Here is a 26,174-nt window from a genome sequence, read left to right as displayed (position 1 = left end):
CATTATATTAATTTTAGAAATGACTTCAAAGTAAAATACTTTGTGACATTAGTAATACATCCCCACACTACTTACAATTGTCGTGTATTGATCATTTAAATCACATGCCTGGGTTTACTTCAGTCACATTGTCTCCATATACAATCTGTTCATTTCCACAAAGACCTTTAAATAAAGCAGTCTTGTGAATCTGTATGATCAGCATTTGCATCAAAAAGGTGGAGTGGGAAATGAACTCTGCCAGAACACTAGCTGTAACGGGTTGGGCATTACAGCCCACTCTCTATCTCAGATATGATCCACCAGAGATTTGTTAGCCTAGAAGAGTTATATGCAAATGCTGTCACTTCAACCTACAAGCATGTGGGTGGTATATGTGATAAAGGTGTCCTTTGTTCCTTGGTGTCCTTTGCCTCAGAAAATGATCCATATAGTGGATGACATTCGAACATATCCCATCCTTGCTAAGCGCAAAGCTGTGTGCATTCATTGGCAACATTAAATAGCATTTTACTCTGACTTCACTTAGTGAAGTGAAAGGACATGCGAACAATTTTCGAATCTAAAGATTTTATTACAAACACGTCCTTACCCTTTCTGCCTTTCTGTAATTTGTCAAAACACTCAGGCAAATCACCAATAGCACCCTTGTAAAAAACACAAGACTTCACACAACAGTACTGATGCTGTCTCGTTTAATGGGATTTAACACTAATAATGGGGAAAAAACTTCCATCAATCCATTTTTTGAGCCGGTTCCCCTTACAAAGGTCGTGAGAGTGCTGGGGCCAATCCCAGCTGTCAGTGGGGAGGAGGCAGTGTACACCCTTGACTGGTTGCCAGCCAATTGCAGGGGGAAAACAAAGTAATAATAATCATAATATTTCACTATAATTTTAATACATTTCACATTTTACCTGAAAGTTAACATGTGAGTTTTTTTTCATCTCACACTTGTTGATTGATGATGATTTGATAGTGATGACATCTACAGAAGATAAGGATGAGGACCAGTTTTCCAACAAAGGGGGTGGATGACATTCTGTCTTTATAACTGAAACAAAACGGCTTTGCTCATTTCAACAAAGTATAAAGTATGTTTACTCTTCCAGTTTGAAAAATGATATGGTTATACGTCTGCTGGCAGGTCTGGGCGACATTTTATCGCAGAATTCTGCAGAGCTCTAACAAGCGATGCAAGCCTTTAGCATGTACCGGACTGCGTGCACTATTGGTGGGCCCTTGCACAGGATTTATTAACATCCCAAATAGTGGGCCTTAAAAACATTTTCACTCATTCTAACAGATTGGGGTTGGTAAAAGGCGTGAGAGCGGTGGAGACCAACCTATTTAAAAAGCTTTGTGTGCTTTAGTCAGGTCTAATTTGGTTTTCACCACGGAACATTTGGGAGAGCATCGGAAGCACTTAAGTAACTTTGAAGTGATGAAGTTAGACGTGTAATACAAAAGCTGGGTAGGTATAAAGCTTTTGCTTCAACAATTTTGGGAAGCCATTAATTGCATAAAAGCCCATGTTTTGTTTGTTTGATTGAACTTCCCCATCGCAGTGGGCTTTCAGCACACCTGAAAGCTGCTCTACCAGAGGCCAGAACGAAACGATTGTAACTGCACTGAAATCACAACGTAGCAAGGAAATCCAGAGTTGAAAGGAGTCATTGGTGACTGGCTCCAGCCAGCCAGCGCCAAGATCACGCCGAAGCTCAAAAATTGCATTGCTGAATAGACTATATGTCATGAGAATCTTGGTTTCTGGCATTTCAAAAATGGCTACACAAGCAGAAAAATACATTCCCTCACTTTCAATGAACTAGGATACTTTACTATTCTTGGCAGACACAATCCTGCATGCCAGATTAGATTAGTTTCCACATGTTTTTGCGTGGGCAATTAAATTTGCGCCCATTTTTGCACATGGTAACCTTTACTAAATCAGGCCCATAGACTTTCATCGTCCACAATTTTTACAGATCAAGCCAGAGATACATAGCTTCGGGCATCTTGTTAAATGTGCGTCCTGCGTCTGAAATGCAATAAAATAAGCAGGGATGCATAAAGTAAGATCAATTTGCATATGAGGATGCAATGCCTTGGATTAGTATTCCTGCATCGTGCTAAATCTGTCACGCTAATTTTTTCAATAGGACAGGGCTCCTAGAGTCCGACTAGTTTGGTTGCATATGTGCCCCAGTTTCTCAGTGGTGCGGTTAAAAAAACAGGAGGGACAATCGACCTGCACGCCCAGACATTTGAAGAAGAAAAAATATATATTTCTGACTTGTGAACAGAAATGTAAAACCAATCTTCTCTCTGAACCAATCAGATAGTGGAGGACAGAGCTGATTGATCATGTGTATTCTTGTGTTTTCTTAATGTGGGCACTCGTGCATGCAAAGCTAGGTTTTGAAAATAAGTATAAATCTTGAACAAAACATGTTGCTTTGATGTACTTGTACGGTTATTGTTTGTATTGTATTTTGATTTTTTTTAACCAACTGGAAACTTGATTGGCAACACATATATTGAGAGAGAAAGAGAGCGGGAGAGTGAAAGAGAGAGAGAGAGAGAGAGAGAGAGAGAGAGAGAGAGAGAGTGAGTGAGAGAGAGAGAGAGAGAGAGAGAGAGGAATGGATAACATAAAATTATTGTACAAATGTATATTAAATGAGTACCAACTGTAATAAAAATCTACCATATAGCAGGACGGCATAGAATTGCTGTATCTGTGTTCCGTGATGAAAACTTTGTAGGGGATCTTTGTTCCAGGGCTAGGACTCATTGTTTCCAGACGTGCATACTGACACTCACATGATTTCAAGTGTCAAATGATCTGTGACCTTACAACTTAACTTGTTGTAACTGATATAACCGCTGTATCATTGCTTACTGGTTATTTTTGGAGTCAAGCTTCATTATGGCCTTATGGGATTGTTTTGTTGTTCTTGAGGCAATGTAATATGAGCTCAGTGAACATGGGAAGTACAAGGTACAGAAAAAGGAATTTTAATATCTAAAGAACATTCAGTCTCTGGACAATTTATCTTGTCAACTTCTAGAAAAGCTCCGTGACCTTCTATCAAGCCAACCATTTCCTTCTGCTTGTTCTGCTCAGGAACACAAGTGCATATCGCACATGACTTAAGGTAATGCCAATGACCAAGTAACTTACATTAGTTGTATTAAAAAATTATGCAAAAATAATTCTTAAATCTCAACAAGCAAAACAAAAAGTGCAAACAAGATCGATACTACACCTATGACCTTTTCCTGGATATTTTGGGGAGACTCTTTCCTAACCTAACCTTAGAGATGTATTTCCAAATTTTTATCACCTTGGTCAGTTTGTTGCTTAATTTGTTCAAGCGGAACAAACATAAGCTTACAGCTTAGCCAAACAATATACTGTATAACTATCTAATAAGTACAGTAAAAAGATCTATAACAATTTGAGTTTCAGGATGTCTCACCACTGTAACTTCTGCTTCATTTAAAGGAATAGTCCGCTCATTGCTTACCTCCGATTGTCTTGTTAATCTATTATAAATATAAACATATCCAGAAATTTTTTTGTAAAAAAGTTGCAAATAATAACAATACAAATATAAATAATAATCACATTTTTGTATGGTCGGCACCATTTTGACCATTTTTATGAGATCTCATGACTTAAAAAACAGGAAGTTATGTATCATGTGCGTAAACAAAGACTTGGTTACAGATCAATTCCTACACGATCACAGCACTGATTTCTCAGATTTATCCTCATCTGATGATGAAATATCAGTTTCGGTTGATCGGGAAGACGGAGGAATACGTCCATACAGATTTGGACTTGTGCCTGTTCCAGCCAATAGGGTGGCCGTGGTCCAAGTGATAATGAAGTGATCTTTGGCTTGGTGGAAATTGGGAGTGTTGACATGATGATGGTAAAGGCATAAAAAATTTCAGTATTGAGCAAACTTATGTGTGATATGTTAACCCCTTCTATCTGCGTTGCTTTGTACTTGAACTATTACTATTACATGCACAACTGGCATCACTGCTGGTGTGCTTCCCAGCAGTAGTGGCTGTTGTGTCCCTTTGTCCTGCTTAGCAAATCAATAAGTTGTTATGATGGGGGTCCTTTGTGATGCGGAATTCTGGAACGTTCTGAGGAGTGCCTATATAAGAACGAGAGAGACCGTCAACGGAGCTTATTCACACCGCACCACCACTTTGGGACAAAGTACACTGGTTTGGACAAACTATTCGGATGCCTGCTGCCTTTCGTCTTTGAACATTTGAGCATTTCTGGAATGTTCGCTAACTTGGAATAGTCACTGGAAAGAACATTTGCCTGTTGGGGAACATTCATTTAACGTTGGGGACTATTTGCCATTTTGGCTCGACAACTCTGTCTTTTAACTTCCATTTTGTGTTCGTTATTTTATTGTCTTTGTGTTGAATGTTTGTGTGCATGATTAAATTGTCTTAAATGCAATACAACTGCCTTGTCGCATTTGGCTGGTTTGAGCAAAGGGGATGTTAGCCAAAATTCACACGTAACAGTGCACAAAATGTTCACAGCATAGCCTGGCCTGTTTGTCGTACAGCTCAGGGTGACCACACTTCGCTAGCCACTGGAACCTTAAATGTTTCTTTTTATCACTGGGCAGAATATGCCACCAAGCCTTCCTCTGATTATTTCTATCCGATTTATGGAAAAATTTTGTGATAAAGTAGGGCATTTTTACATGTCCAATGGTGGTGGTAATGGATGTGATGACACTACAAATTGGCCATGATTTCTTTGTTTATGCATAGAATACGTCACATCCACGCAAGTAGCTCATGTGACTTACCAAAATGGCGGCGCCCATGAAAATTCACAATTGCCGATGACGATTAAATGATATCGGATTAACCTCAAATTTTCGAGGTACAGTACATATGACATGACCTATCAGATTAAGGCTTTTCATTGATATGTGAATGACTGGAGTATTCCTTTAAGTGGCTGGTGCATCAATAAGTTACCTGGGTTAGTTTCCAGCACACCTGATGACAAGCAGAATAGAAAATGGATAACACAAAAAGGCAGCTGACCACGAATACTGCAATTAGGGTTTAAATCATCATAATGTGAGGTTGTGTCTTGCGTGAACAAACAAACAATATTGAGGTCATAAATGTCCTGAAATACACCTAAAGGTCCAAACACCTTTTGCCTTATGCTAATAATGACTGTAAACATATTCTAGCTAACGGTTTTACTGTTTACTTCCACATCCATGGCCTGATTCTGTTGGCATGAATTGACTATTCAATCTTTCACCTTATAAAATCTATAACATTCCTTGCAGTGTTGTTCAATGAAGGTAAAAAAAAAAGAAAGCATGGGAGAAAAGATGTAGGAATTACAACCTATTTGATTAAGTCTCTCTTTAGGTGTATAATTCTTAGGAAGCGCAAGTATTTGACGGATGTATTTATTTGCTGGAGCGGATAATGCGGATCTAAGTTGGGCAAGCGTTTTGAAAGGTATTCCACAGCCTTTTTGTCACTGTGACTTCCGCAAACAAAAGGGTCTGTCTGCTTTGTCTGTCTGCTATGACAGAATAAGCAATGAAGGACTCCCTGTCTGAAAGACATCAAGAAAGAGAAGATGAAAGGTGGATGTCGGCAACTGGCTTTGTATGACTTCTTAAGAGTCCATGCCAATTTTTATAAAATGGGTGCAGTGTGTGAGTGAGTGAGTGTGTGTGTGTGCGTGTGTGTGCGCGCCTCCAGCCTTGTGCTTCAGCAAGGATTTTCAGCACAAAATGCAAACATGCTGGTCAATTTTCCTCTGAAAAGAAACAAATGTTGTATTGTGGGCTTTTGAGCTCATGAAGGAACAAATACAAATGAAGCTATTTGGTTCCACAGTAGGGTGAATGAGGAATTTGGATCAAAGAAGAAAGCAGAGTGCAGGATAAAAGGCCTTTCATGGAGACCGTGGCCTATGGAGTGTGCTGATACCTGCTCCAACGAGACCCGTGTAAGAGGATCGGTATACAGTATCAAGTGGCCTTTAACAAGAGCCAAAAAAAATGAAATGAAATGGACCTGCCTGCGGTTTTTGAGCACACATGCGAGTACACGTGCACAACAATCACTGAATTCCTTATTCCTTCCTTCGTGATCGAACACATCGAACAGGACTTTATATTCACAACTGGGAGCACACACAGAGAACAGTAAGTAGCATGTCACAGATTGGTTCCAAATAGAATTGGCTGAGAGACACAAGGAACTGTTAGCAGACCTGCACCGTTGCCAAAAAACAAGATCAGGATGTGGAACAAAGGGGAAGAAATTAGAAATTGTATTACGCACTCAACAGAAAGAACACAAAGGTTTTAGTATCGGTCTTAGCATGTGTTTTAGAGATGAGCATCCAACCACTTCCATGAAAAGGCACATACAGTAACGTTCCTTCATTGCTCTACTGGTGCTCTGTGATAACTATTTACTGTGGGTGGTGGCGCATTTTGCATTTGTGTCACGCCTGCCTAATCATGCGCAGCATGTAAACACTCCTGATTATTTTGCGCTGAGTATTTGGGTTAATGAGACGTCATTGAACATGACTCGGTCGCACTTCCACTGCCCAACACTGCTGACGCGAGGGTGACCAGAAAAAAAAAAAAAAAAAAGAAACGAAAAACAAAGAACAGCTTGAGAAAAACCAACCTTTATAGAAGCAAGAATGCAGCTCAATTTCGGTAGACGTTTCCTCTGCATTTTGCTTCCAGAAGCTAAAAAGGGGAGTATGGCTGGGTGTTCTGCAAAGAGAGGGTCAAGAGAAAAGGACATATGTGTATTGTATAGAAAACAGCCTCAAGCCTCACCAATTGGAAGATTTCATTGAGCCATTTCACTCACAGAATTTGGAGTAGTAGTCTGCCCAATGTGTGTCAAATCACCAAACAATATGATCATATATAGAATAGGTTAAATTATGTCAATTTCAGCTACTACTACAGCATTTTGACTGGTGCAAAGGACAAAATTGAGATTAAGATGCATTCTTTAGAGAGAACAAAGCACCGCACCTACTTTAAAATTCCACGTGGACGCCAATCCCCCAATTCCTTTCTGGAGATGTTATATCTGCGTTAGCCTGAAGAAAGTCTACGGGTTGTTGTATACATCTGCAGGACAACCTGGGGAAGCCCTGCGTTGGATAACCTTCACTGGCTACCCCCTACCATCAAATTAGACACTACTTCTATTCAAAGTCATTTTCACCAAGCATTAAAGAAACACTGATCGTGTTCAGGTAGGGGGTGAGTTGCTTAAACGAATACAAATGGGGTGATCAACCTGCCACGGTGTGCTGGATTGCTGGCTCGGTGGACTTAACTCTCTGTATTATTTTTGTATGCAGCGCTCAGCGGCAGCTGAGCGACCCGAAGGGCAACAATGAGGAAGAGTGGCTGTTAACTTTATCTGAGTGAGGAGTGTGGCCTGAGGTGCTGGCCACTCTTACTGACCACTTTATTATTGGTTTTGATACTATGGGTGCTCATATAGGTTGCATACAATGAAGAGTTTCTGTGTGTTCTTACGGAAGATCCTGCTTTATATGGATTCTCACTTACTTATTCTATCCTTTGCATGTGATGGGTAATTGCTCTGTGCTTGTCCCAAACATTATAAACAGCCCAAATGATTTGTATAAATAATTTTGAGTTTGAGCACATTTTAATAAATAAATTTGTGCCTTTGGCTGGAAAGTACATCAGAAAAATATATTCATTGTTAACTTTTTTGTCAAAAACATTCATATTCCTGTTTTAAAGAAAATTAATTTCCAGTGAAGAGTGCCAGGTTTTGTTTGTAGAATGAAACCTGGCTGGACACACTACAGTATATACAAACCTTTATACATTGGGGGATAAACAAACGTACTAATTAGCAACTAATTCAGTGTGGCTAACCCTATATTCATGGCAAGGTTAGCAGCTGTCAAAAGGCCATTTTGTACTCCCGTAGTCGTGTGGTCGACAACGTGCATCACGTGACATACGCATTGCCCCTCTGTCACTTGCCATGCAGACTTAAAAAAAAGATGCTGCATGGAGAAAGCCACAGAGCTCATCTATCGTGATTGTCCCGTTTCAATCACATGCTCGGATGACGTAGTCACCCTTCCTCCCGGCTCCACATACTACCTTTGCTGACGCCTTTTTATAGATTTTGCAGCATAATTAAATGTATCATCTGGTCATTTAAGTCAATTTGTTCTAGCAGACACACTTCCGTGGTTGCCATTGTTGATGCTTTGTTCCTTATTACGGAAAGGAAAGGAAATGACCAAAATGTGCTGAGAAAACTCCATCCCGGTTTATTAAATGTTTATAAAGATGTACAGGAAAAGCCACATTTGTGTATGCATGTACACAAGTGTGAATTATGACTTCACATCTGCAGGGACATATTTGTTGAGGTCTCACCCTTGTGGTCTTGATTTTATTCCCAGAGGAGCACATCCATCCAGAATTGTCAGGCAGAGTCTTGCACTCTTCTCCCTCCAGACATGGTTCCATCTCACACCACCATTTCCCAATTACAATGGATTCTGAGGAGGGTCGTCAAAAGACATAAAAGACTAGGTTAGATCATATTACAAAGACATGCAAGAACAATGGGTGCATCTGCAGACAGTATTTGTAGCACAGCTACTGTATATTGGAGAATGTCAATATTTTTCCCTTTGTCATTTCATATTATTACACATCACTTAATTTCTGATGTTATCTGTTCTACTCTCTTCATATGTGCAGAGAACTTGGGTTGTTCCCAACACATGAGATTTTCATATGAATACCACCTTCGGATGTATATTTAGTGGAAAAAAAAACAGTGAGGTCTTAAATAATGATTTCAGCTATTGTAGTATTCCAAATGAATACTCAAATCAGACAAAAACAAAAAAAATATACAAATATGTGATTCAGGCAACATGGTGTCCAAGTCCCAAAGGAACAAGCAGTTGATGTTTTTTTTTTCTCAAATGGCGTTTTGCGTTTTCACCAGATCTAATGAAACAAACATCTCCAAAGGAGTTAAACCTTCCATTTCATCTGTCTATAGTCTCGCAATAGAGGGAATCAGGTAGGGAGGCGTCATCTGATGAAGCAGACGAGAGACTCTGACCAACAGCCCTCACATCCGAGAAGGGATGCTTTTCAAAACAGATGGCCACCCACGACACTAACTGCACTGATGATACACTAGGTCAGCCCACAGTCATGCAAAGGTGTGGTGTCAGTAGTGCTCACACTTAAAAGTGATCTTCAAAGTGACCCTTTAAGTAAACAACACAAGAGTTAACAGTGAGAGACAATGTCACAGTGACGTGTGGAAGTTATTTCTTGCACATTATTAGAAATAATGTACCAGAACTTGACATATCTAAAGAAAAAGATGTATGCAAGGCAAACATTTTTTACATGTTCATAATGGAGAATATGGGAATTAGAAATGGTCTAGCCTTTCAGTCTGGGATACATTGCCCGTATAACACAACTAGCACCTGGTCAGGGATGTGTATTAATTGACCCCTCCGTACAGGGCACTTAACCACGCCCCCTGAAGTGACGTCACACCACGTGCGTTGACGTAAGACAAACAGTAAAAATGGCAAATACAATACAATACATTCTGAACTGAGACAGACTCCATGCTTCTGATTTCATTAAAATCAACGATATATTATAGATTCTAAATACAATACATTCTTAACTGAGAGAGACGCCATGCTTCTAAATATCGCTCAACAAAGAATAAGTGTGTCAATCGTTCACACGTAGCAATGTTATGCTAGCGGAGAACGTCTCATTCATTTATACGAGACGTGTATTAAAAATCAAATTTAGGGCATATCTTCGTGCAAACACAGTCTGGTTAAGCTTCTGCCACGAGCCAGCAAGAAAGCGACACGTTTGTGCAGTCCGATCATCGCTAAATATCGCTCAACAAAGAATAAGTGTGTCAATCGTTCACACGTAGCAATGTTATCCTAGCGGAGAACGTCACATTCATTTATACGAGACGTGTATTAAAAATCAAATTTAGGGCATATCTTCGTGCAAACACAGTCTGGTTAAGCTTCGGCCGCGAGCCAGCAAGAAATCAATACGTTTGCGCAATCCGATCATCGCTAAATATCGCTCAACAAAGAATAAGTGTGTCAATCGTTCACTCGTAGCAGTGTTATGCTAGCGGAGAACGTCTCATTCATTTATAAGAGACGTGTATTAAAAATCAAATTTAGGGCATATCTTCGATCAAACACAGTCTGGTTAAGCTTCGGTCACGAGCCAGCAAGAAATCCATACGTTTGTGCAGTCCGATCATCGCTAAATATCGCTCAACAAAGAATAAGTGTGTCAATCGTTCACACGTAGAAATGTTATGCTAGCGGAGAACGTCTCATTCATTTATATGAGACGTGTATTAAAAATCAAATTTCGGGCATATCTTCGTGCAAACACAGTCTGGTTAAGCTTCGGCCGCGAGCCAGGAAGAAATCAATACGTTTGTGCAGTCGGATCTTCGTTAAATATCGCTCAACAAAGAATAAGTGTGTCAATCGTTCACACGCAGCAGTGTTATGCTAGCGAAGAACTTCGAATTCATTTATACGAGACGTATTGAAAATCAAATATAGGGCATACCTTCGTGCAAACATATGTGTTCCGGTTGATATTAGATGAATTTAGTTGATGATGCGGTCTTCCACAAAGTCTGATCCATTGAAGGCATTTTTCATACTGGGTCTTCGGTTTTGGAAAGGGTACGAATCGAACTCCACCGACTTGCCTTTCAGGATACGTGTCGTCACTATTACAAAGTCCGTGACTTCACCTCTTAACCATATTTTTTGTTAAATAACCCAAATACGCGATAAAACGCTAACTAAACCTATACTGGACCATGCAATGTTGTCTGAGAAAATGGCGGGAGAAAAACCGGCTTTGGTTTATGCAGATCTCTGGCCTCTGATTGCGCAATATCCACGGAGGGGTCAATTGCGTGCATGAATCTGGAGACAGATGCCATCCTTAAGACTATTTGAGCCTCACACAGGATCCTGAATACTCAATCCAACGACTTCCATTCCTGAGTGGTTAATGACAAATTTTCTCCAGGACAGTCAAAAGGTCGAGACGGCATTTATATTGGGAGGGAAAGTTTGGGACGCATGGCATTAATGTTGTTGGACAATATTGGGTTCATATGGCATAAAATACAATAAATGCTTCCTAATGTAATATGTACCGTAATTTCTCGAGTATATATATAAATATAAATAAATAAATAAATATATATATATTATATATATATATATTATATATATATATATAGCCTCATCCTCCCGAGGGTCACGGGGAGTGCTGGAGCCTATCCTAGCCTGTCAACGGGCAGGAGGCGGGGTACACCCTAAACTGGCTGCCAGCCAATCCCAGGACACACAGACATAAACAAGTGCACTCACAATCACACATAGGGGCAATTTAGAGTATCCAATTAGTGTTGCATGTTTTTGGAATGTGGGAGGAAACTGGAGTGCCTGGAGAAAATCATGCATGCATTGGAATAACATGCTAACTCCACACAGGCGGGGACAGGATTGAACCTGGGACCTCAGAACTGTGAGGCCAACGCTTCCCCTGGTTAAACCAGCACATGCCAAGGCCCGTCTTAAGTTTGCCAATGACCATTTGGATATGGCCCCGTCACAGCATGACGTTTTGGTCGGCGTCCTATACCGTTTGAAGAAACGTTGGTAGTAGCCCACGGTCGCCGGGATAACTCCAGAGTAGCGTTGTTTCCACGCCAATGAACGTCAATGATTGCTGGGAATCGGCGGAGAACGCCGGTCCGGAAAAAAAGTTTTGAACATGCACAAAAGTTCTCACCGAGACCAGCGTTCATCAATGTTTAATTTTAAACGCTGCAGAACGTTCAAGAACATCCGTGGAACGTTTTAGTAAGGTTCGCCGAGCGTTGCACGCGTTTGCCTATCGTTGGTCAGTCGTAATTCTAACTTTACTCGGTTGTTACTTAATTGTCTGCTTTGCAGTCAACGCCCACTGAACAATCCACTAGCGCAGTGATTTTCAACCACTGTGCCGCGGCACACTAGTGTGTCGTGAGAGATCGTCAGGTGTGCCGTGAGAAATTATCCAATATCACTTTTTTTTTAAATTCACATTTATTAATAATTTTCTGCAAATATTAAGTCATTGTCCAGTGTCCATGCTGTAAAGGCTGGCAGAGTAATGTAATATTTGTCCGTGTGGCAACACGTAGCTGATTGCCTCGATCCTCTAAGAGAATTAGTGATGCACCTGAGAGGCCGTGGTGACAGTCATGGAGAAGTTTTTAAAGAGGACTACTGCAAACTCCAAACTGGGCCCTGGACAAGATTCTGACCCGGATGAAGGCCCTAGTATGAGTGGTTGGAAAAAGAAAGCAAAGACGGTGAGCTCAAGGCAATATAGTGAAAGCTATCTTTCGTTTGGATTTACTTTCACCGGGGATGAGACGACACCTATTCCGTTATGCGTGGTGTGTGGCGAGAAGCTATCCAACAGTGCCATGGTGCCAAGCAAGCTTAAACGCCCTCTCCAAACGACACACCTGTCTCTTCAAAACAAGCCGATAGACTATTTTGTTTGCCTGCGTGTAAACACAGAGAAACAGGCAACGTTTATGAGAAAAACCACAAAGGTAAATGAGAAAGTGCTCAAAGCTAGTTACCTAATCGCTGAACTTGTTGCTAAATCAAAAAAGCCGTACACTGTGGCAGGGACATTAATACTACCTGCCTGTAAAGCCATTGTCAACGAGATGCTCGGCCCTGATGCGGTTAAAGATAGCTAAAGTCCCGCTCTCCGATAACACAATTGCCAGGCGTATTGATGACATGTTTACAGACATCGAAAGCCATGTTTTGGAAAAGATACACATCAGTAGGAAATTTGGGTTGCAAGTTGATGAGTCTACGGATATTAGTGGACATTCTCAGCTCTTGGCCAATGTGCGTTTTGTGGATGGAGATGCCATTTGAGAAAACTTCCTATTTTGCAAGGCACTGCCAGAAAAAACAACTGGAGAGGAAATTTTTTGGGTCACATCAGAATATCTTGACCAGGGAGGACTTACGTGGGAAAACTGCACAAGTGTGTGCACTGATGGAGCTGCAGTCATGGTCGGGCGCACTAAAGGCTTCGTGAGTAGAGTGAAGGAAAGAAACCCAGATGTGATTGTTACGCACTGTTTTTTTGCACCGTGAGGCCCTCGTTACTAAGACTTTACCAGCAGAACTGGTTCCTGTGTTGGACGATGTGGTGCGCATAATGAACTTTGTAAAGACATGACCTCTGAAAAGCCGTATATTCGCATCTCTGTGTGAGGAAATGGGAGCGGAGCATAAAGCCTTATTGCTCCATACGGAGGTCCGATGGTTGTCGCGCGGTAAGGTGCTGACCCGTGTGTATGAGCTGCGAGAGGAACTTAAAATGTTTCTGACAAATGAGAGGTCTGATTACTCAAATCTGTTTGCAAATGATGAGTGGTGCGCAAAGATGGCATACCTGGCTGATATATTACATCATCTTAATGAACTGAACACAAGGATGCAGGGCCGAAATGAAAACCTGCTTACAAGCACAGATAAAATAAATGGATTCCGTTTAAAGATGCACCTCTGGCAACAACATTTGCAACGTGCCAACCTGGAGATGTTCCCACTCACATACAAACGGCAAAGCAACACTGCTGCACTGTCTGAGGTAACAGGTAAACATTTGAGGAGAAGTTGTCATTTTATTTCTCTTCAGCCTCCACTGAATGCTTTGACTGGGTTAGGAACCCATACAGCTCGCCATCAGTTGTTGGAAAGGACATGACTTTACAAGAGCAGGAAGAACTTACTGAACTGAAACAGGATCGTGGTTTTTAAGATTTGCTGATCTTCCTTTGGAGAGTTTTTGGTTGACTGCTGCCAAGGAGTACCCCATTCTGGCCAACAAAGCTCTTCTGACATTGCTCCCATTTTCCACAACATATCTGTGTGAGCTGAGCTTTTCAAGCCTAACTGCTATAAAAACTAAAAACAGAGAGAGACTGAGAGCTGTTGAAGAAGAGCTTCGTGTGTGTCTTTCTTCTATTCCTGCCAGGATATCGCCTTTGTGTTCATCTAAACAGGCCCAGGTTTCACACTGACTGAGTATAAATAAATTGAGAAATTATATTGTAATTAAATATACTATACAGAGTGTCATTTTTTAACATTTTTGGTTAGTGGTGTGCCACAAAATTTTTCCAATGTAAAAAATGTGCCGTGGCTCAAAAAAGGTTGAAAAACACTGCCCTAGCGCACACAGCGTGGAACCAAAGTGAAACAAACGTTGTTTGGTGTCCATTGAGCGTCATTCGAACGTTTCCCGAACTTCCATGCATATGGGTATATAAACCGATGCTTTGTAAAAGCAAGGTCCATTTAATATTAAGCTCCAGTAGAGACCACCTACTATGGAAGATCCAGAAAGCAGCAGTTCGTTTTCGCGGAAAAACTCCACCAGACTATCCTCAGCAGCCCGGTCCAGGATCCTGCAATCCTTTCTCTGCTTCTTTAGTCTCTTTGTCGTACCGTCCTCACTGGGGTTTGCAAGGTGTTTAGGGTCCCCAGGGGGTGTCACATGGTGCGTGACTTCGAGGACGTGCTCTTCCTACTGCTGTTGTTTTTCCTCCAAACATATTGCTCGTGATGGAAGAGGCTTAGCTTTCTTACTAGCATTGCTAGTTGCTGAAGTCCGCACCCTAACTTTTTTTCTTCTCGGCGGCATGATGCTCACTGTTCTAACTCACGACAACAACTGAAGTGACTATGAACTTTCCAACGTTTTAGTGCCGGTTCCACTGTAAAAATTCCACGCCAGCAAAACGCTTTTCTGTCGTTATTCACCCATTGGTCACACGCTCAACACACTCGTCTTACGTTGACAAATCGCTCATCGCGCCCCAATGACGCGTTTGCACACGCTAATGGTTTTTAGGGGTATCTTATTTGGTCGCTGTTACACGCTTTTCGTGCGTTAGACACACGTTAAGTCATGCGTTAGACACACGTTAATCACACGCGACATGTGTCATCCGCGTTTGAGAACGCTGAAAAATAGAACGATTGAAATGTTCAGAGGACGTTGACCAGAACGGCATGGTGTGACGGAGCCTATAGGATAAAGTTTTGTAGTCAAAAGAGACCAAAATGGAACTTTTTGGTCATAATTCTACTATAATTCCGTGTTTGGAGGAAGACGAATGATGAGTTCCATCCCAAGAACACCATCTCTACTGTGAAGCATGAGGGTGCTAGCATCATACTTTGGGTTTTTTTTTTTCTGCACATGGGGCAGGACAATTGCACTGTATTAAGGAGAGGATGACCGCAGCCATGTATTGTGAGATTTTGGGGCACGACCTCTTTCCTTCAGTCACAGCATTGGAGATGTGTCATGGCTGGGTCTTTCAACATGACAATGAGCCAAAGCACACAGCCAGGAAAACCAAGGAGTGGCTCTCTAAGAAGCATATCAAGGTTCTGGCGTGGCCTAAACCTAAACCAGACCTAAACCCAATAGAAAATCTTTGGGGGGAGCTGCTCAGCGACAGCCCAGAAACCTGTCTGATCTCGAGAAGATCTGTGTGGAGAAGTGGGCCAAAATCCCTCCTGCAGTGTGTGCAAACCTGGTGAACAACTACGGTTAACGTTTGACCTCTGTAATTGCAAACAAAGGCAACTGTACCAAATATTAACATTGGTTTTCTCATGTGTTCAAATACTTATTTGCAGCTGTATGACACAAAGAAATTGTTAAAACATCATACATTGTGATTTCTGGATTTTTCTTTTATTATTTATTTATTTATTATTTATTAGATTATCTCTCTCACAGTGGACATGCACCTATGATGAAAATTTCTGATCCCTCCATGATTTTATATATATATATATATATATTATATATATATATATATATATATATATATATATATATATATCCCTCCATTTTCTTTTGCAGCTTATCCTCATGAGGGTCACAAGGAGTGCTGGAGCCTCTCCCAGCTGTCAACGGGCAGGAGACAGGGTACACCCTGAACTAGTTGCCAGCCCATCACAGGGCACATAGAGACAAACAGCCACACTCACAATCATACCTAGGGGCATATTATAGTGTCCAATTAATGTTGCGTGTTTCTGGGATGTGGGAGGAAACGGGAGTGCCCGGAGAAAACCCACGCAGGCACGGGGAAAACATGCAAACTCCACACAGGCGGGGCCTGGATCATACTCGGGTCCTCAGAACTGTGAGGCCTACCACTTTACCAGGTGAGTCATCGTGCTGCCCCAAAAGATATAACTTCTCAAAAAAAAACCTCTACACCCCCGGATTCATTTGTGTCCATGTGTCTGACAACCATAATGAGGACAAGCGGATGGATATTCACTTATTCACATGTAAGAATATGCTTGTGGTTTATTTTCTTCAGCCTGGGCTCAGTATGAACAGCACTTGCACGTGCAGTATGTGAGGGTCAAATGGTGGCATTTGTTGACGCCTTTTACAGGCTATAACTTTGCAGAGTTGGTTACCCTGCATGTTACACTTCATCCGTGGAATATGAGAAAATATGCTGAGAGAAATCACAATGTAAAAGTACAGTTCCGCACACTAAGATGTAAACATGACTGCCGCAGGTTATTTGAATGTCTTCACAAGATTTTGGGAAAAGCAGCTGTGAATCAGACCTTTGTAATTCCCTATGGATTTTTATGTTACTCACTAATTAGCAGATGCGGCAGCATCATCCATTGTCTCTCCAGCTTGTTTTTCTCACCATGTCAATTGTTGGAATAAATATACATTTGACAGCAGTAGTGATTCAACTCTTTCGGAGGCACAAAACACACCTTTAGCAATATGTCCTTGTTGAGAAAAAAATAGAAGACAGCTTGAGGAGAAGTGTTTCATCAGTTTCATCAAATAATACTGATGCACTAAATGCTGTCACTGTTCCCCAGAGAGCACACACGCAGGCAACTTGTGTATGGTTACACTGCCGATTTTGGGACGTTCCTATTTAACAATGTGAATGCTAATTCGACTTGAAACTCAAAATAACTGCAACAGCTGCAAACATCATTCACTTCAGATGGAGAAGAGACAGCAAGGTAGCAAAAGCAAAAGGAAGAGACTGAATATGGCTCACTTGCACTTGTAAAAAACAACCCCTTTCCATGAAAACTTTATCAATATACAGGATTCGTAAACTTCAATTGAACTTATTTTAACTGCGAATAGAAATGACGGAAGCGCAACTGATCTGTATTTTGAATTTCTGTTTATCTATTTCTATAATGAGTGAGAGGAGCCACAAATTGGCCTTGTGGTTTCATGGCTCCAAATGTGATGTACATTTATTGTATTTGCTCCCACTTTGTTGGAGCTGTGTGCCAACGAACCTCTGTTGAGGTGAGCTTCGGACCTTCATTCATACCAAAAATTGCTGCCATGTTGTGGCATCGATGGGCAATTCTAAACATGGTTAGGGGGGCATCAGTTACAGCGAGGGGGCACCGTATGGTCCATCGCATGTGCATCGAACAATAAAAAGGAAAATGAGTCAATAGATTGATGATATTATATTTGTATTATAAGCATTCAAGCCCGTGGGAGGAGGAATCTGTTGTATGGCCATATTGAGTTTGCCATCTTGTTAAACATGATGACATATTGTAAAGTAACTAATTGTGCAATGTGCACGACCTCAAAATAATGTACAGTATGTTGAGACTGAACCCCTGTAGTTGTTTATCTATATTTTTCCCACTTTACTTGTTTCTGTTGTTGAAAAATTCTGAACAAAATGCATTCAGGACTAAATTGGAATTACCAATAAACTTACTTACTAAACAAAAATGTACACTTAAATCCACAGTGTAAATCCAGCGTAATGGAAAAAGCTTTTTAAAAAGAATGTATATTTCGAGGAACATCATTATCTTTTTGTTGGCTCGTGGCAGGGTGTTACCATGGCTCCCGTGTTGTGGAAAGATTTTCAATTGAACATGTGGTTAGCCTCGACACAGACATGCACGCACACACAAAATATTACTTATTTTTTTTTGTATATAACTGTCATGCTCCTGGCATCCTCCCCGGGCTGGGTGTGGTCAGCCAATTAGTCGACACACACCTGCACCCTGTTTCGGCTGATTACACCCAGTACTTATAGGACACGGGGGACAACTAGTCCTCCGCCAGATCGTTGATTCCCATGCCTTGTTCCCGCACTCCCGTACACCTGACCTACCGTTTACCGACCCTCGCTTGTTCCCTGACCATCCTAGTAAGCCTGCCAGTTCTGATACTGCTGCTTTTCATGACTGACTCGCTGATCATTGACCACGGACCGAATAAAGGCTTTCTGTACTCTACCTGCTTGCCTCTGGAGTCGTGCATTTGGGTCCGCCCTCGAGCCCCAGTGGTGACAACGATCTGGCGAAAACATGGACCCAGCCGACGCTGAGGCCAGCCGACTCTGAGGCCATCCGCCGTTCGCTGCAAGTCCAGGGCAGACGCCTGGTCGAGCAGTAGGCTGCTCTCCAGGTTACGAATCAACGTCTCCATGAGATCTGTGGCTGGCTGGAGCCGTGGCTAGCATCCCAAGCTAGCCCGGCTGCTACGCCGACGATGGTCATTCCGCCTGTCGCTTCGTGTCCACCCGTTTCGCCTGTTACGGAGCCCTCCCGTGCCGGCATAACTCCGCTCTCCCGACTGGAACGTTTCTCAGGCAACTCAGGCAACGTCAAGCCCTTCCTTCTGCAGTGCGACCTCCATTTCGAACTGCAGGCGTCCGCTTTCTCCACGGACTGCTCCCGGATCGCCTTCGTCATTTCCCACATGACTGGGAGGGCAGAGGCGTGGGCCATTGCAGAGTGGAGTCGCAACTCTGAGATATGCCGTTCATGGACGACGTTTGTCTGCGCGCTCACCCAAGTATTCCAGTACGCGGCTCCGGAACGCAAGGCGGCGGCCTCTCTCATGACAATTAGCCAAGGCCGTCGTCGCGTGTCAGACTATGCTATCGAATTCCGGATCCGGGCCGCCGAGAGCCCGTGGAACGAGGAGGCTCTCCATGACGCCTTCTACCAGGGACTTTCCCCACAGATCCCTGGTCTCCTCATTGCCGTGGATCTTCCGCCTTCGCTGGATGCCTTCATCGCACTGGCCCTCAAGGTGTATCAGCGCTTGTCCGTCCAGGGGCAGATGGATGGCATGACGGAGGAGGAGACGGGGAGGCTCAGCCCGGTCGCTTCCCGGCCGCCCAAGCTGCTTTCTACATCGGAACCCATGCAAGTGGAGGAGCTCGGCAGCTCAGCGGAGGAGCGCTTACGCCGGCGACAAGAAGCGCGTTGTTTCTACTGCGGTCGTCCTGGACACTTAATCACCCGCTGCCCGGTTCGGCCGAAGTGCTCCGACCTTAAGATCTCTACGCCGGTGAGTGTGCGGTATAATGTCGGTGAGTCAGGGCGGTCGCTTTTGCACCTCATCGTAGGAACGGACTCTCACTCGTGCTTAGTGACCACGTTCATTGACTCCGGTTCAGACGCTAACCTTAATTCCTGTGTGGTCGAAGTGTTGCGTGCGGCAACCTTCACCACACAGCGTCTTCGTATTGCTTACGCCGCCAACGGCCAGTTCCTCTGCCGGGTTACACACCGCACACAAACCTTACGTATGGACTTTCCGGACACGCACACAGAGTGCATCAGTTTCCATGTTTTTAACTCTAGCAGCAGTGATATAATCCTGTGGAGCCCGTGGCTCAAGAGACATAACCCCCACATTGATATTGGCATGGGGTGAGGACTGTCACAAGCAGTGTCTCGCTGCTGAGGACGGAGGGATTCAAGTTGCTGAACTGAGTACCACCTCCGAATTAGCCACAGTGCCCTCTTGTTACCATGATTTAAAGGAGGTTTTTTCTGAGTCCAAGGCAAAATCTCTGGCGCCGCATCGGCCTTATGACTGTGCTATCGAACTCCTCCCGGGTACCTCACCTCCCAGAAGGAAACTGTTTTCTTTGACAGGACCGGAGCACCAGGCAATGAGGGAGTACGTCGAGAAGTCCCTGGCAACAGGACTCTTTCGCCCGTCGTCCTCACCAGCCGGTGCAGGGTTTTTTTTTTTTTTTTTAAAAAGATTCCACTTTGCAACCCTGCATTGACTACCGAGGATTGAATGACATCACGGTCAAGAACAGGTATCCCTTACCCTTAATCGCTACGGCTTTTGAACTCCTCCAAGGAGCCCTGATCTTCACCAAACTGGACTTGCGCAGCGCGTATCATCTGGTGCGGATCCGGGAGGGCGACGAATGGAAGACGGCTTTCAACACTCCTACGGGGCATTACGAGTATCTCGTGATGCCCTTCGGCCTGACCAATGCCCCGGCCGTCTTCCAAAACTTCATTAATGACGTGCTTCGGGAGTTCCTGAATAAGACTATTTGTATACCTTGATGATATTCTTGTCGTTTCAGCAGACCTGACCTCTCACATCCAACAGGTCAGAGAGGTGCTCCGGCGTCTGTTGCAGCACCAGCTGTTCGTAAATATGGACAAGTGTGAGTTCCACCGAGCATCCGTGTCCTTCCTGGGTTTTGTCCTGGCAGAGGGGGAGATACGTATGGACCCCGGGAAGGTCGATGCGGTGCTGCATTGGCCTGCCCCCACCAGCAGGAAGGACGTACAGATGTTCTTAGGATTCACTAATTTCTACAGGAAGTTCATAAAGGAACTTCAGCTCCGTGGCCGCTCCTCTGCACTCACTCTGCGTTGGTGGAGTGGCGGCACTGGCTGGCGGGCTCGCAAGTGCCGTTTGTGGTCTTCACTGACCACAAGTACCTGAAGACCGCGGAGCAGTTGAATGCCCGCCAGGCCAGGTGGGCCCTGTTCTTCACCCGCTTCCACTTTACTCTGTCCTTCCACCCAGGCTCCAAGAACGACAAGCCGGACACACTCTCACGGTACCACAAGGGGGAGCGCACAGAATCAGAGGCTGCTCCTATCCTGCCAGAGACGTGCTCCGTGTCCGGCTTGACCTGGGCGGTCGAGTCGTGGGTGAAGGAGGCTCTGGGAGAGACCCCGCCACCCGCGGATTGTCCGTCGGACCGCTTTTTCGTCGTTGCATCTCTGGGGGAGACGTCATCAACTGGGCCCATACCAACAAAACGGTCTGCCACCCGGGTATGGCAGTGGTCGAACAGAGATTCTGGTGGCCCAACCTCAGAAAAGACGTGGCGGAATTCGTCACTGCCTGCCGGGTGTGTGCGGTTAATAAGAGGACCGGTGGGTGAGTTGGGGCCTCTGTCCATCCCTTTCCGCCCGTGGTCACACATGGCGTTGGACTTCATCGCCGGCCTGCTGCCCTCTCAGTTTAACACGGTTGTGCTGTCGGTGGTGGATCGATTCTCCAAGATGGTCCACTTTCGAAGATCCCCTCAGCCAAGCAGACAGCCCAGCTGGTGTTGGACGAGGTCATCCGTTACCACGGGTTCCCCCGGGACGTCGTCTCGGACAGAGGTCTGCAATTCAGCACCCGCTTCTGGAAGGAATTCTGCAACCTCATCGGCGCTTCGGCCAGTCTAACTTCAGGCCATCATCCAGAGTCTAGCGGCCAAACAGAGAGGGTAAATCAGGAATTAGAGACCGGACTTTGATGCTTAGCATCTAGGGACCAGAGCACGTGGAGCCAGCATCTCAAATGGGTTGAGTACGCCCACAACTCCCTACCCTCCACCTCAACAGGTATGGCTCCACTCCACGTTGTGCACGGCTATCCTCCCTCTCTGTTTCCCTCATTGGCTGCAGACTCCGCGGTACCGTCGGCCCTGGCGGTGGTACGGCGCTGCAAACGGACCTGGGAGGCAGCCTGGAGGACGCTGCTGCGCATGGGCAATATCTACAAGTCCGGAGCAGACCGCAAGAGGAGAGCCACACCAGAACTCAGGGTGGGACAGCGAGTGTGGCTCTCCACTAAGGATCTTCCGCTGCGGATGGAATCCTGCAAACTTGCTCCCAGGTTCGTTGGTCCCTTCCCGATCACCAAAATCATTAACCCTGTCGCTGTATCACTTAGACTACCCAGGTCGATGAGGGTGCACCCTACGTTCCACGTTGGAAGACTACGCCCGGAGCGTCCTTCGCTGCTGGTTCCTCCGGCCAAACCCCCCTCCCGCCCCTCCGCATGGTGAATGGCGGCCCGGTGTACACAGTGCGCCAGTTGCTGTCTTCCCGCCGCAGAGGAAGGGGGTTCCACTACCTGGTGGATAGGGAGGGATACGGACCGGAGGAGCGCTCTTGGATCCCCTTGCGCTTCATTGCGGACCCCTCCCTTTCTACGCGGCCGTCAGGAGCCGGCCGTTGGGGGGGGGGGGGGTACAGTCATGCTCCTGGCATCCTCCCCGGGCTGGGCGTGGTCAGCCAATTAGTCGACACACACCTGCACCCTGTTTCGGCTGATTACACCCAGTACTTATAGGACACGGGGGACAACTAGTCCTCCGCCAGATCGTTGTTTCCCATCCCTCGTTCCCGCACTCCCGTGTACCGACCCTCGCCTGTTCCCTGACCATCATACTAAGTCTGCCACTTCTGATACTGTTGCTTTATCTCACTGACTCACTGATCATTGACCACGGACCGAATAAAGGCTTTCTGGACTCTACCTGCTTGCCTCTGGACTCGTGCATTTGGGTCCGCCCTCAAGCCCCGGTCGTGACAATAACTATTGCATTCACTTTAATGCACTCGATAATATTTTTGCATTCATCTTACAAAATGGCGCGGAACCAGTTGACAAGATGATACGGCACATACATGCATGCAGAGTATATTAAATTCAATGTTACATTTTCATAATGAATTTACAAGCAGCTATTGAACTAAGAATTATAAAATGCAGACTCACAATTAATGTTGTGTTGTGGGGGGCCATGACCTGCCAGTCTAAAATCCAACACTGCCTTGGAAAGTAGATATTTTATTCATCCATCCATCCTTTTTCTGTACCGATTAGGAGTATCTTAATTGAAATCTGTAATCAGGCTCCTATTATGGGGGTTAGAGTAGCATTTACACAATCAGCATTTGTCAAAGCACTACTAAAAAAAGATGGCATTTCACTGAATTATTTTAGTGTGAAGTCACTGTTATCCGTCCAAAGGGAAAGAAACATTTTCATTAGCCATTTTAAATAACTCATACTTGTTTGCAATTTGAAATTTAATTGCTCATCTCATTAAATATTGTCTTATTTAGTGATAATTTTACAAAGTTGGAATGGTCTTCATAATCCATCCATCCATCCTTTTTCACCGCTGCTTATCCTCACAAGGGTCACGGGAGTAATGGAGCCTATCCCAGCTGTCAACGGGCAGGAGGCAGGGTACATTCTGAACTGGTTGCCAGCCAATCGGAGGGAACATCAAGACAAACAGCCACTAACCCAATCACACCAAGGGGCAGAGTTTCCAATTAATGTTGCGTGTTTTTGGGATGTGGGAGGAAACCGGAGTGGCTGGAGATAACCCACGCAGGCACGGGGAGAACATGCAAACTCCACAAAGGCGGGTCCGGTATCGCTTTACAGCTCTGTCACCTTGCTGCCCTTTTGATTCATTTTTATTCAATTTACTTTCAATATCTTACCAAGTCCATGCTTCCTCTGTACCTGACCCTCTTCCAATCTGTTATGCTTCTAGGAAACCTCTGAAAACCAGAATCAAAATAATCTCTTAACTCACCATGGCTGTCAGGATCTGTCTGAATCGGGCATGAATACATCTTGACAAAGTAGTGTACAAACATGATAAATGGGCTCGAAATACACAGATGCAAAATACAAACAACTGAGTGAGTGTTTGATTCAAAATGTTAGTTGCAAGCTGCTTTGTTGGACAAACAAGTGAGCATGGTGCTTGAATCGATAAACATGAACTGATGTGAACCTTTTACAAGTGAATCTGTCAGATCAATGGTGAGAAAGCTCTGACGGATAGAAGTCCATCACGCATTCCTCCTTGACAGGTCGCAGGATGTTTGAACATCTGATGTGTGACGAGGGGAATAGATTTCTGTCTGTTTCAAAAAGGGAATACGTGACCATGGGTTTAATGAATAGTTAATGTCTTTTAACGAGGTATGCTGTGGAGAGCATGGTTGACTTCCTTTAAATTAATCACTGCAAAATGAAGATTTTAAGATGTCTCTCTGACTCTCTCTCTCTCTCTCTCTCTCTCTTGCTCTCTCTTTAATCAATGGGATTCATTCAGAATTAAACGTGCAAAGGCCCAGTATTAATGACAAATGTACCATGGGTGTCCTGCACATGGGGCAGATTAAGAAATTTGCTCTCTCTGCCAGAAGGAAGCCAAAATAATTTCAAGGCAACAATTACTCCGGTAAATTCTGGGAAAAAAACGTTTTGGTTTTCCAGTTTTGCATTCCACAATTCTATTCAGAAACATTTTTTTTATTTGTATGTGCATATATTTTTTAAATCTCCAACTATTTCAATATGTAAATGTATTTTCACCTCATAAATTATATGATACACAGCAAGATCCTAGCACTGATACTGTATTGAGGTTGATGTGGGGTTGGGCTTGGCAAATCCCACTCACATTCGGCTTTGCTTGTTAGGCCAGCATAAATAATTGTGTAGAGTAATGGTGTTGATCGTTCCACTTGAAGTAGAACATAAAATGGACGCGTTGTGTTTGAAATAACTTAAAGACAATTCATTTGTGATCATGTGTGATGTTTGTTAAGTGACGATCAAATGAGGACGTCAAAGACCCGTCTAATTTTTCTCATTTTTTTTAGCCCCTGCTTGCTCCTTGGATGATCTGCTCGACTCCTCGATAAGATCTCCAGTAGGAGGAAGTAACATGCACAAAGAGTGAGGCTCAAGGTTGCGGATAAAGGAGAAAGGAGTGTGTGCTTCACACAAGAGATTTGTGGAAAATGTGTTCATATGTGTAGTGTGCTCATGGATATGAATGAACTATAAATCTCTTTTTCGCGTGTGTGGTTATGCCATTATTTTTATTCCTTCATTACACATACTCTAGGACCTAGTCTTGTTTTTGTGTTTCTCAAATCATATCTCATGTTGCAAAAGCTCAAATTGGCTATCCCCTACTCCTCAAAATGCACAAGCCTCTTTCCCGACCCAGACGGACTCAGTGTTTGTCCCACTTTTCCAATATTGTATATGCCTGTGTGTGCGGATGTGTGTTTATCAGAAAAAAAATAATGCTAATGTTTCCATTTGAAACCCATTATGGATTCATTGTGTTCATTTCATATGTGAATAATATATAATATGTACAGCAGGCACTGGCTCAGCTGGAAAGCGTTGGCCTCACAGTTCTGAGGTCCCGGGTTCAATCCCCAACGCCCTGTGTGGAGTTGTTCTGTTCATGTTCTGCCCTTGCCAGTGTGGGGTTTCTCCGGGCACTCCAGTTTCCTCCCACATCACAAAACCATGCAACATTAATTGGACACTCTGAATTGCCCCTTGGTGTGATTGTGAGTGTGGCTGTTTGTCTCTATATGCCCTGCGATCCAATTCAGAGTGTACCCCACCTCCTCCCCATTGACAGCTGGGATAGGCTCCAGCATTCCCCATGACGCTTGTGAGGATAAGTAGCTAAGAAAATGGATGGATTAATGTGCAGCAGGCTTGGCTCAAGCCTGGATGATGTGACTTTCAGTTCTTTTCTTTTGGTTATTAGTCCCATTATTTTGGAACTTTCATAACTGAAAACGTGCACTATATCCTTTCAAGCTTTTAAAACGTGCTGGGGTACAATTTTTCAAAGAGATGATTGTGACGCATGCTGGATGAAATAAAACCAAATTAATTTGGACCTGGTCCTACACATTTTAGTGTAGTACAAGTAAACAGTTGACCATCTGCTTCACCAGCAATGTAACATTTCTCTTCCCTTCTTTCACTTACCATCCATGTGTATCTCCCCCCTGG

The 26,174-nt window shown here is 43.8% G+C and overlaps 1 protein-coding gene across 2 annotated transcripts in view; it reads right to left on the bottom strand.

The window, feature by feature from the left end:
• LOC133507494 (chemokine-like protein TAFA-1) overlaps positions 1 to 26,174 on the bottom strand; it is a 182,326-nt gene that overhangs the window by 17,154 nt on the left and 138,998 nt on the right. For both annotated transcript variants that reach the window (XM_061832574.1, XM_061832573.1), the window contains exons 4-5: positions 8,499 to 8,623; positions 6,733 to 6,824 (exon numbers count right to left, since the gene is read on the bottom strand). In XM_061832574.1, the coding sequence (XP_061688558.1) occupies positions 6,798 to 6,824; positions 8,499 to 8,623 (152 nt within the window). In that variant the 3' untranslated portion in view covers positions 6,733 to 6,797. The remainder of the gene's footprint in view (positions 1 to 6,732; positions 6,825 to 8,498; positions 8,624 to 26,174) is intronic.

This window comes from Syngnathoides biaculeatus, chromosome 10 (genome assembly GCF_019802595.1).
Source record: "Syngnathoides biaculeatus isolate LvHL_M chromosome 10, ASM1980259v1, whole genome shotgun sequence".
In the NCBI taxonomy this organism is placed as follows: Eukaryota; Metazoa; Chordata; class Actinopteri; order Syngnathiformes; family Syngnathidae; genus Syngnathoides; species Syngnathoides biaculeatus.
Note: the sequence above shows the minus strand (reverse complement) of the source record. Positions and strands in the feature narration are given on the sequence as shown.